We start from the raw sequence: 12,817 nt of genomic DNA, 5'->3' as shown, positions 1-12,817 counted from the left end.
ATTTTTGACTAGCTTTGGATAATGAGGTGTCTATGCCTCCATCTGACTCTGAGAGGCACTCTTTTTAAGGACCAGCTCTATCAAATAATAGACAAACAGGTGAACTGTAGGAAAGGTGAGACTTAATCATTCATCACTAACATCAATTATATTAAATTGTATTGATTTCCCTGGTAGAGTCATTTGACAATGGATTTTTGAATGGATTTGAATGGATTTTTACATTACATTACACATAATTACACATTAAACTAGTCATGTATTATTGTCCTATACCAAATACAGTATGAATAAGTGATTTTAGATCAGGCAGGTGTCATATATTCAGCCCAACCAAGTGATGAAAAGCATCAAATATGTTTATTTCCTTCACAAATTCATCCTGGAATAAAATAATATACAAATGCTTTACAAGTTTCCACCAGGGTGGCGTCATAATAAATCTGTTACAGTAAATGAAGATCAACTTTCAGGCAGTTTGGGCAAACCTGGATGACATACCTACCTACAGTGTATTTTACAGCATAAAGCTCACAGCCTGCAACTAATCAATTCATTTACTTATCCCCTGTTACTGAGACATCTCAGTAAACAATGAATTAATCAATGAACATATCAGACATTAGAACTTAGTTCTTAACCATGGTAGGGTCGCCTATGACTGCTGTTTTTCTGGCTACAGTATGTGTTGTCAGACTTTGCTTCCTTTCATTCTTTTCCAGGTGTTTAACATTTGATACCCTATTTCCATATCCAATGCAGATTTATTCTCTGTAGAATGCTGTGCTGAAGACAGTAAGACAGACAGGTGGATTTAGGTGCACCTGAGGGAGACTCAGAGACTCTCACTGGCATGTACAGCAGCAGCTCAATGTAGCAGCAGCACACAGTTTCCAAATCTCTACAACGGACCTCGACTTCCTTCATATATACTGAGACTCTGGCACTGGGGATAATGATGAACCATTCAAGAAGAGATTCACTCATCTCAGGACCACTTCACTCTGTCTGACCATGTTGGTGTTCATGACCATTTGTCTGTTAATTATTAAGTTTCTGCATTTCATACTTGTCACAGCAGTCATTTCACCACCACAATATATGTACCTACTGTGAGCTCCTCCTTAAATTGACAGAAAGTGAAAGAAAGAGAGAGAAACAGAGATAGATATTCATGTCTATATCACAATCACCATGGTTTGTCATCACTGGCTGAAGTCTCTCTTGTTATTGCAACAGCATGTTTTGGTATGATATTGATAATGTGATTTCATTCTGTCTAATATCCATCATTAAACCACTGATTGACATACAGAAACCTGACTGAGAATGGAACTAAATTCAAGATATCCTAACCAAATCTCATTTTTTCCCTATTTTATTGTATGGACCCATAAATACCATGAATGCTAACAATCTTTGAGTAAATGCAATAAGCCAAGGACAAAATGTTTTGACATATTAATTCTCCCAAAATATACATTAATTTTATATCTTTATTTTTCATACGCTCAGTGTAGTTATCCATTTATGGACTCATGTTTCCTTTGCAAATAATAAATCAGACCTCTTGTTAAATTTCCATGTTACATGCACATAGTGTAGTTTTTGAAAATGCCTGTTTTTCAGTATTTTCAGAGCTGGTGTACAGTGATGTGTAGTGGTGTACATGATGTGGTATGAGGCAGCTTTTAGCTGACACACCGCTGTTGTGCTTAGCATCTTTCTCATAGTATTACATTTGCAAATAGATTTTGCATAGTAAAGAAAGAAAACTTTAGTTGGACTTTAGATTTTCATTTAAATTAGGGCCCAAGTGTCTTCCCTCCTCCAACTCAGTGGTGATACTATGTGGGCTACGTACAGGAATGCATTGTTTTTACTGCACCCCCTTTCTTTTTGGTTGAATGTTAAATGTGGAAAATTAGCATTATTATCCCAGTCTTGGCATTCAGTCTTCATCTGACATCTGACATAAATCACCCCCTGGTTCCAAAAGTTTTAAAATAAAATACACAAATTCAGTACAAATGCACAGAAAGGACACCACAGTGCTGTGCTATGGACCCTTTCAACAAGGTAAACAAAAACAATGCTTGAACGTTCTATTTGGGCCCCAATCTACTTCCTCTGCATTAAGATAACATATGGAATGTTAAAACGGAAGTCTTGTGGGGCCAACTATGATGCTGATAATGGAACTCTCTTGAAAGGGTCCATATTTCATCATAGACAGCAGCTCTCACTCTCATTTGAACACCACGACTCATCTTACTTTTCTTACTCCTCTCTTCCCAACCTTGCATGTCCCTTTGTTCTGGTCCAACTCACATTATCCTGGTGCCACTACTCCTCTGCCTGGTCCAGCTTCACCTCTCTCTGGTCCTCTACTGCCTCATGTCTCTCTATCTGCTCATCTGTGTTGCCTTCCACATTGAACAAAAACAGTCCCTTTTTACAGTTTGGTCATTCATCCACAAGGTGGCAACGTTACATCCCTACTCACCAAAACCACTGCAAATCATCATCTCTTACTGTAGGTTATTAAGCCTGTAGAAACACTTTGGTTCCACAAAGAGACATTGTGAGTTCATAACACATTCATAGCAGCTGTCATAAACTGCACATAAAACATTCATGACTGTTTCATGAGACATGACTCAACATTCATACCAAACCTTTCATGAATGTAGAAGACAGAACAACAACAACTTGTCAAAATAAAAGTTCAACAATCGCAAAGCACCATTGCCGTTCTTCTCTCCAGCCTTTATAAATATTTCATGAATATCTTCTGAAGTCTACATCGAATGTCACTTTACTATACAAGTTGGGAAGTATTCGTAATCACAGAGTTTAACCCTGGGAGGTAAACTAGCCTACATTCAGCTGACCCGTATTTGTGTAACCTGAAACGGTTGGACATTCCCAGTGGCAAAAGATGATAAATCATCTGCAAAGGTTACATCATAAAACAAATAAATTTTTATGAAACAAAAATTATTTGGTTGACCATGTTTTGTCTTTTTGGCACTGGAGTAGCCCATTGACTCAGATGTGACGTGATCAGGTAAGAGGTTTAGACCAAAAGCGGCAATGCTGCTTTGCGACTTTGGACTTTTACTTTGACAAGCTCTCGTCGTTCTGTCTTCCGCATTCATGAAAGGTTTGGTATGAATGTTGACTCATGCCTCATGAAACAGTCATGAATGCTTTATGTGCAGTTTATGACAGCTGCTATAAATGTTGTTATGAACTCACCCGTCAAGTAAAGTGTTACCCAATCACCTTACACACATTAGTATTCTGGACATGCATCTGAACTTAATAACTGACAACATCAGCTTTGTACAGATTTCAGAAAAGTTATTTGTAATAACAGAAAGAGTATCTTAAAATTTTGACTTAGCATCTCAACATTTTGACTTAGTATCTCAGAATCGTGACTTTGAGTTTGTGGTCATTTTTTTTCTCGTACCATCCAGAGACCCAGTTTTGACCAAGGGCATTTCTTTTACCCCTCAAGACTCCCATCCTCTTTCTGTTTATAAGCTATTTCTCACACAAGACCCTCCCAGAAGAAGTTCCTCTTGTCATGACTCATGACTCATAACACTCTCACAACACATAACTACAACTCAGAGAGCTGTGAGAAAACACTCTAAGTAATCATCCTCATCGACGTTTCAAATGGAGAGATCACTTACGGTCATCATTCTTATACTCGCTACAGGTAGGCATACTTGAGTCTCACATAAAGTTTTCTCAAGGATAAATACATTCAAAACAATAATTACAGGCCATTGCTGTTTCCTTATACTTTTAGTTTTTTTCCCCACTGTTTTCAGGTACAGGTGCACAAGATAAAATTGGTCCAAAAGAACAAGGCACATTAGTAAATAAAAAGGAGTCAGAGTCAGTGACACTACAGTGTTCATATGAGTCAGGCAGCAACAATGTGCGCCTTTACTGGTACAGGCAGCATCCTAACATGGCACCACAGTATCTACTCTACAGAGGAGCTCGCTCAAGAAGTGACTCTAATGAGCCCAATCCTCGTTTTACTTCCGAAACTTCCCAGGTTTCCACTGAACTCAATATTGAAGATCTGACTCTGGCAGACACAGATCTCTACTACTGTGCTCTCTGGGTAGCCCAGTGATACAAAGTATCTGAGATGCTGTACAAAAACCTAAACATGAATGACAACTTTGAAAAGAATGTAGATCAAAGAAATTTCCTGTTTAATCCAGATAGCAATTCACCACAGATCTATGGTGGAGGCCTCATTGAGTGCTTGTGGTCACACCTGTTCACTGTGTTAAATGGTGAATCCCCATCATTACTACAGCTGGCAGATATTTTACAGGCAAGGGTAGCTGAACTGAATTACACTGACTGGGCAACCCCAGGGACTGAAAACAGAATGATTTTCATTTTGGTTCATTCTGAGCAAAAACATTATTTTTTTCGTTCCTGTTCCAGTGTTCCAAGGCCTCTCCTATAAATCGTAACCGGTTAGAACGTTATAGAAGAACGGTTAATAACGCTCCTTTAAAAATGAGGTCTGTGTAACACTTTGCAGTGCTTTGTTCTATTTGCTCCATCCATCTGATCCAAATAAAAAATGTGTTCAATAATCCAATTTTTTTAACTGGACAGCAAATAGATAATTGCTGCTATTTTCTACATTTGTCATTAGTCACACAAGATAAAGAATAAAACAGAAACTAGATTGGAAACAAAAGTAAAATTCAGTTAATATTGGATTTTTGCCTTTTTTACCGTTTTTGTTGGGCTGGACTACAAGCGTAGGGGTGGTGACCTGATACATATAACAGAGCGCGCGGTGTTGGTGATCACATTTTATCAGCGGATGTAGAGATGGAGGGCTATCAAACACAGTTCAGCTTGCATCAAGGTGCCAAGCGATTGATAATGTCAGCTCAAGACCAGAACTTCAGATGGAGAGGGAGACATTGCTGCGTCCTGACACTTGATACTGGAAGCCCTATTGCTCCAGATACTTTAAAGAAGTATGCTACAGAAGGAGAAAATGTTCAGCTCTCCTGCAGGTACAATGGAAGCGCTGACAGTCTGCACTGGTATCGCCAGTTCTCCCAGTCTGTGCCAGAGTTTCTCATTCTGGATTATCAAGGTGTTATAACCAATGCAACTCCTCCTGTTCCTGGGATATCAATCAGACATAACAAGACAGCAAAGCAAGTTTCTCTGAAGATCTCATCTGCTGAAGTCTCTGACTCTGCTGTCTACTACTGTGCCATGGAGCCCACAGTGTCAGGAAACACAGCTGCACTCAACAAAAACCCCCACAGCTTTTAGGTGAAGGAAAAGATGGGGTTGTAACAGTCATCAGAATGTTGTTATATGCTCATTGTGTAGCACGAATGTCATTTAATTTCTTTATTCATAACTGCCCACTTCATCTATCTATTACAATCAATGTTGCTTTTACATTAAATTACACATTACTACTACACATTAAACTAGTCATTGTATTTGAGCTTTACAAAATACAGTATAATTAAGTGATTTTGGATCAGGCAAATGTCTCATATTCAGCCCAACCAAGTGATGAACAGCATAAAATCTGCTTGTTTCCTTCACAAATTCACTCTGCAATAATATACAAATGCTTTAAAAGTTTCCACCACAGGGTGGCGTCATAATAAATCTTTTACAGTTAATGAAGATCAACTTTCAGACAGTTTGGGCAAAGCTGGATGACTCTACCTACCCACAGTGTATTGTACAACATAAAGATCACAGCCTGCAAATAGTCAGTTATTTTGCTAATCACCTGTTTTAGATCTCTCAGTAAACAGTGAATGAATCATAACATAAACATGTCAGAAATTAAAAGTTAGTTCAGTAACCATGGTATGACTGCTGTTTGTCTGACTCTGTGTTGTCAGACTATGTTTATTTGCATTCCTTTTCTAGGATATCAAATTTCCATATCTAATGCAGATTTATTCTCTGTGAAATGCTGTGCTGAAGACCGTAAAACAGACAGGTGGATTTGTAGGTGCACCAGAGGGAGACACAGTTCACAGTTTCCAAATCTCTATGGTACCTACACAAGGGGCCTGGACTTCCTTACGCACATACTTAGATGGTACTCTGACACTGGGGATAATGATAAACAGAGCCGGACAGTAACGGAGTACATTTACTTGAGTACAGTACTTGAGTACAATTTTGAGGGATCTGTACTTTACTCAAGTATCATTTTTGGGGAGTACTCATGACTTTACTCAAGTACATTTGAGAGGCAAATATTGTACTCTTTACTCCACTACATTTCTATCCATAACCATGAGTACCTGTTACTTCTTCTAAAAAAAAAGGAAAAAAGAAAAATCTCGGAAACCCTCAATTTGTTGTTTCCCTCTCAAACGTGATTGGATTGTGCAGGCGCCACTGATTGGGACAGCCTATCAGCAATCACCTTCAGCTTTCCGCCAAAGTCAACTCCATGGTCAGATTTAGATAAGAGACGAAACCATGGACGAAACAATGGATGAAGACGCAGCAGGTCCATCCTGGGAATGTGCCAACCCGTGGCCCCACCTCGCCAGACAATTTCAATTTGCTGGACAAGTTATTGATAGTTTTTGCTTCAAGTGTTTCAATTACAAAATAGTATTTTGTATTTGAAATACATATTTTAAATACATGTATTAGAAATACTGCCCATCCCTGGCAACATGGTAAAAAGATGGAAATGACTTGATTTTACTTTCAATTCCTTTTACATTCTCCAAGGTATTAACATTAACATTTTTCATAACTCCATGTAGGACGTTTCTGTACATAAATGTGAGAACTGTGGCAATAGTAATGCAATATTTAGAAAATGTACTCTTGTACTCTTGATACTCAAGTACTTTTAAAAACAAGTACTTAATCTTAGTGCCATAACAATCTTAATCTTAGTGCCATTTCACTTTCACTTCAATCTTAATCTTAGTGCCATTTCACTCTCTCTGACCATCCAGATATGTACATTTCTTGTTGGTGTTCATACCCATTTGTCTGTTCATTCTTACATTTCTGCATTTTATACTTGTCACAGCAGTCATTTCACCTCCACAACACTGTAAGCTCCTCCTTAAATTGAGAGAGAGAGGGAGAAAGAGAGAGATCTTCATTTCTTCGATCACCACAGTTTGTCATCATGCATCACTGGCTGAAGGTTTCTCTTGTTATTGCAACAACATGTTTTGGTATGATATTGATATTGTGATTCAGTGGATCAGTGGATGCAGGTTTATTTTTTGCAGAAATTCAATTGTAGATTATAGACATAATATTTAAATCATTTTATACATGTGTGTTTATACATTTATGCAAAATTGTGTATACTACTGTAGCATGTTGATACTGGAATCTAAGCAGGCAGTCACAGAGTGCTAATAGCTCATTCCTGCTGGTTTGGCTGTTTGGTTTCTGATCTGATCTGTATCTGAATGTATCTGCAGTGTGCAGAGGAAAAGAAGACACTGTTGACCAGTCGTCAACGTCTGAGACTGGACCAGAAGGAGGAACGGTGACACTCGGCTGTAGTTATGACACAGCTGCCACTAATGCCTACCTGTTCTGGTATAAACAGAAACCTAATGATCATCCTCAATATATGCTGAGGAGATACGTATCAGGAGGTGGTGATGGTGACAAGGAGTTTGAGGGAAGATGTTTTGCCTACATAGACAAAACTACAAAAACAGTTCCTCTGACAATCAATAATCTTCAAAAATCAGACTCTGCTCTGAGGCCCACAGTGACAGCTGTTTGCTCAGTCATCATACAACAACCTCAGCTAACAGAGCTTGTACAGAATACACAGAAATGTTCCAGACATCAGTGAAAATGCAAAATGCAAAAATTACAGTATTGTGAGCTAGAACATGTGGCTTTTACTCTGACTTAATGCATTGCACAAACATACACAAACACACACACGCACACACACACACACACACACGCACGCACAAACACACACACACACACACGCACGCACCCAGGTGTCCCACTGAGTAAGCACGCACGCACGCACGCACGCACTTTCCCATGTGCCCCCTCTGATGAAATGCAGCCGTAAAATGCAGAGTACAAATTCCTTGTGTATACAAGTATACTTGGCTAATAAACCTGATTTACATTTACATTTTTACAAGTTTAACCACAAGAGAGCAGTATTGCACGGGGAAAAAGACATACAACTTTGGTGAGGATGAAGTACCAAGTCCAGCTATTCTATCCTCAGCAGAACAGTTTGTCTGCAAACTGTATGATCCAAAAACGACCAGCACTTCAATCCATGATGTTCGCTGTGCCCTGTTTCGGAAAGTAAAAGCCAATGTGGATACTTTACCACCAACTCAGGATGCCTTGTCTCTGCACCTCAATGAGGGCCCACTATCAAACAAAGGTTTGGAAACAGTCACTAGTGACCCATCCACAGTTGCCCATACCAACCAGTTGTGGTTGGCACATAAAGGATGGAATGCTTGTCCCCCAGCTTTCAACCAAAGAACCTGTACAGGCCAGGTGCTTGAAGCTGACGATATGTGGATGCAAGGAAAGTGGAAGTCAGTGCAGTACCAAGCAGTGTCAATGTCGAAAAAGTGGAATATTTTGTAGTGGGGCATGTGGATGTGCCTGTGCAGCTTGGTGCAAGAATACTCAGGTACTCACATCATTATTATTGAGTTTTGCCACATTAAATGCAACTATATTGTTTCAGATTATTTGGCATGATATTGTATTTCCTGTTTTGTAGATTAGATTTATGTTATGCCCTTGGATGCATGCATGCTTGTTTTGAATTGGGAAGGTATTCATTATCAAAACAGTAAACTCTTCGTTTGTGTCCCTGACCAGGACTCAGATTGAGCACATGGACATGGTCCCTGGGTGCCTTCTGTTGGCTGCCTACCTGAGTGTCACTGCTTGGATGGGGAAAAACATACCTTTGCCATACGACTATTATATAGTTACTAACTACTAACTAATCAGATACCCTACAGAAGGGAGAGAGCAGTTATGTTAGGATGGAATTAATAACTATAGTGATATGTAAATATAATTTGTGTTACAATCTGGTACATTAATAAAGTCAAATAGCACCATAGACCACCATCTACAGTTCCGCCTTGACATTAAAGAATTATAACTTGTGCAGTATTGCACTGTCTCTCCCTACAAGCTTTAAACTTGGCTTGACTCATTCCCATAGATAGGGGTAATGATTGAAAGAGGTTTTGGGATATATGTTATGTTTCCAAGCTGATGTTCTAGTTCTGTTGTCTCTTACACTGTACAATAAATGTCCATTCTGACACTTCTGCAGACAGCCCATGAGTGTTAGCTTTCATTTGATACCTTTTTTATGTATATGGTCCTTGTGGTTGTTGAGATATTCAACATTTATTGATGGCATGTCATGTTGAGCAGGAAACCAAAAAAATGGGCTGAAATTGCTTGTACAAGTCACACAAAAAAGAAATCCAGCTTGACAACCACCCTAATATCTTACCTATGAGTGTCTTCTACCTAAAAAAAGCAGCTTGTACCAAAACATGTCCTCAAAAGTCTTAACGGAAGTCCTTTTCAGAATTGGCCCCCTGACTACAACCATTTTGTTCAAAAACTCTAACGATGTTTTTTAATACTTCAAAAAACATTTGATAAATGAACCTTACATTTTTCAGTAGCCATACAGTAGGTGTGTAGATTTGAACAAAATCTAGTTTGGTTCTTACGGGGGTGTTTGCCTGAAATATCCTATTTTGTTTACCACATCGGAATTTAGTGCTGGGCCTATTCCCAACCTTTCTCACGGCACATCAACGGTTAGCCCGAGAATTCTCGTCGCAAATCAAAATTCCACTGGAGCTTCAAGCGGATGTGTACACGCAGCCTTACAACACAGTTTACAGCTCTTCGAGTCACGGTAAAATTTTATTTTTGGTACATAGCTAATTTAAATACACGTGTGGGTGCTTGCATTTCTTAAGGAATCCGCCGTCTTGGTTTGTATTTAAATGAATATCAAGTGACACATACACGTAAGAGGTTGGAAATCGGGACGGTTGCTAATATCCGACGTTCCGCTACAATGAATCTGCTGACAGTCTTCATTGGTATCGCCAAATATCTGATTTGGTGCCACAGTTTCTTATTCTTGATTATGGAGGCTATATAGTCTATGCAACTTCTCCTATTCCTGGGATATCAATCAAACCTGACAAGACAGCAAAGCAAGTTTCTCTGGAGATCTCATCTGCTGAAGTCTCAGACTGTGTTGTCTACTACTGCGCTCTGGAGCTAGCAGTGTTAGGAGACCTAGTTGAGTCTTTGGCCACTTGCTAACGTCATTTCCTCATACTGTTATCACCTCAGGATCAGGCAGACAATCGCCATTAGCTACGACTAATTTATTAAGGTGCGGTTTGCTGTCCTGGGATGACGATGACAGTGCATACCTTGACAGCTCAACATGCTGGTCTATTATCTGTGCCGTTTTTCTGACCTCATGCTGCACGCACACCCAACCCCAGGCTCTGAATGTTTACAAACATTGAGTGAGTGTTAGGTCGTGTTCCATTGTTATTCTGTCTTGCCATGTTTCCTTTGACAGAAACCTCCACTGGCATCAGCAGCACCATGGGAGTTCATCTCCTCATTTGAGCTGTGTACTCCTAAGAGTTCTTGAATAGATGGATGGACTGTATGAGAAAGAGAAGAGAAAGTGCAGTGATGTGAGTCTTAAGTTTTAATGCAGCTGGAGCTTGCATTCTAGTTGTATTCTAGTTGACTGTATTAACTGTATCAATTTATCTGGTTGATTTTGTTAATTGTATTGTAGTTGAGAGCCCATTGAGCTTTGCCCAGCTCTCTCAGCTTTGCTGAATGATGTCAATCTGCTACCACAAGAGGGCAGGGTCTTGACATTTGTCATAACAAGCACTTCCTGAAAATCTGAACATTTTGTAAGTAGGCTACAGGATAAATTCAGTTTACAAAACCCAAACCCCTTCCATCACACTGACTAGTTAATGAAGTCATGGCATTTGTGCAAAACTGCATCTTCATTGTTATGCTGTATTGCTTTGGTAAAACACAAACCTTTTTTAGTTAATCCAATTTGTTGTGTTATCGCCTAGTTTTTCCTAATTGGATTGATATCTTGAAGAGATACAAATTGGAAAGTGATTTTTTTATTGTCTTAAGACAGATAAGTAATGTGATTTTATTTTGACAGAATGCAGAGGAGAGGAGACAGTGGAACAGCTTGAGCAGGAGATGGTTTACACAGAAAGAGGATCAGTGACTCTCAAATGTAGATACAAAACAGCTAGTGCATCACCAGATTTCTTTTGGTACATACAAAGACCAAATGATTTCCCCAGATACCTGCTGAGAAGAGATACATATTCCTCTGGAGATAATGGCACTGAGTTCAATGAGAGATTTCACTCCAAAGTAAACTTCTCCTCCAACTCCATTCCTCTGAGCATCCAGAATTTGCAGGTGTCTGACTCTGCTGCGTACTACTGTGCTCTGAGGCCCACAGTGATAGCTGCACATACAGCGCTCATACAAAAAGATAAGCACAGTATTGATCATCCTTACCAAATCCATGGGAGCAAATGATCTCATTTAAAGAAGTGGTGTAAATTCTGATTCCTGTAGTAGATGTCTCACACATCTATCTGTCTAATAACCTCCACTCTGCAATACAATTGTATAAAATGTTCTTCAAGTTTTCACCACAAGGTGGCATCATAGTAAATCTCATGCTCAGCCAATATAGCTGATGAACACCATCAACTCTGCTTATTTCTCTTACCTACCTTCATTCTGCAATAAAATGCAATAATACAAATATAATATGGCATATAATACAGATGCTCTCCACATTTCCACCACAAGGTATGGTAAATTAATCTTCATTACTGCAATACATATATATATTGCAGTAATGAAGATCAACATGGGTGACACACCTACCTCAAAGCTCAGTCTTTCTACTTACTGTGGTAGGCTCAACTATGATTATGGTTTTCTGGGAGTTGCCAGGCTCAAACTTTCATTCTTTTTCCAGGTGTTTGACATTTGATATCCTACTTGAAAATCTATATTTATTCTCTGTACAATGCAGAGCTGTAGACAGTTAGACAGACAGATGGAGTTGTTGGTGTGCCTGAGGGAGACTCAGACTCTCACTTTTGCACGTACCGCAGTAGCTCACAGTTTCCAAATATCTTTTGGTACCAACACAAGGACCATGGACTTCCTTCATATATACTGAGATGGTACTCTGGCCCTGGGGATGATGGTGAACTCTTCAAGAAAGAGATGCACTGCTGATCTAAGTGCCACTTCACTCTGTCTGACCATCCAGACTCTGGGGGCATCTGACTCGGCTGTAGTGAGCTCTAGGGCCCTTAGTGGCAACAACAGTGGCAGTGCTGATGCAAAAACATGTCTAATGTTTCCACATCATATATGATATTTGAAATTATGAAATTATTTAATTGGTTTCAAAATTGAATGCACAATAGTTGTATTATATCATTTTGCTTTAAAGGTTGTATCAGCGATGGCGGGCTATCTCACTACTCCCTCCCTCCTCTCGTGCAATTGAAACTCTCCTGAACGCGCATTCCGTCTTTATTTTGGCTTTGAGTGGTTCGCACCACTTGTTGATTGCATTTTTTGTATGCAGATCTCAGAGCCTAGGCTGCCTACAGTGACACATTTTTTTGACGGCCTGCTTATGGGGCGG

At 39.4% G+C, this 12,817-nt stretch overlaps 1 gene segment (V, D, J or C); it reads left to right on the top strand.

Moving 5' to 3' along the window:
- Nucleotides 1-4,938: 4,938 nt before the first annotated feature.
- On the top strand, nucleotides 4,939-5,343 carry LOC121724188. The segment is given in 1 exon segment: nucleotides 4,939-5,343. A coding segment is annotated over 1 exon segment (405 nt).
- The last annotated feature ends 7,474 nt before the right edge of the window (nucleotides 5,344-12,817 follow it).

Source organism: Alosa sapidissima, chromosome 1, assembly GCF_018492685.1.
Source record: "Alosa sapidissima isolate fAloSap1 chromosome 1, fAloSap1.pri, whole genome shotgun sequence".
Classification (NCBI taxonomy): Eukaryota; Metazoa; Chordata; class Actinopteri; order Clupeiformes; family Clupeidae; genus Alosa; species Alosa sapidissima.
Note: the sequence above shows the minus strand (reverse complement) of the source record. Positions and strands in the feature narration are given on the sequence as shown.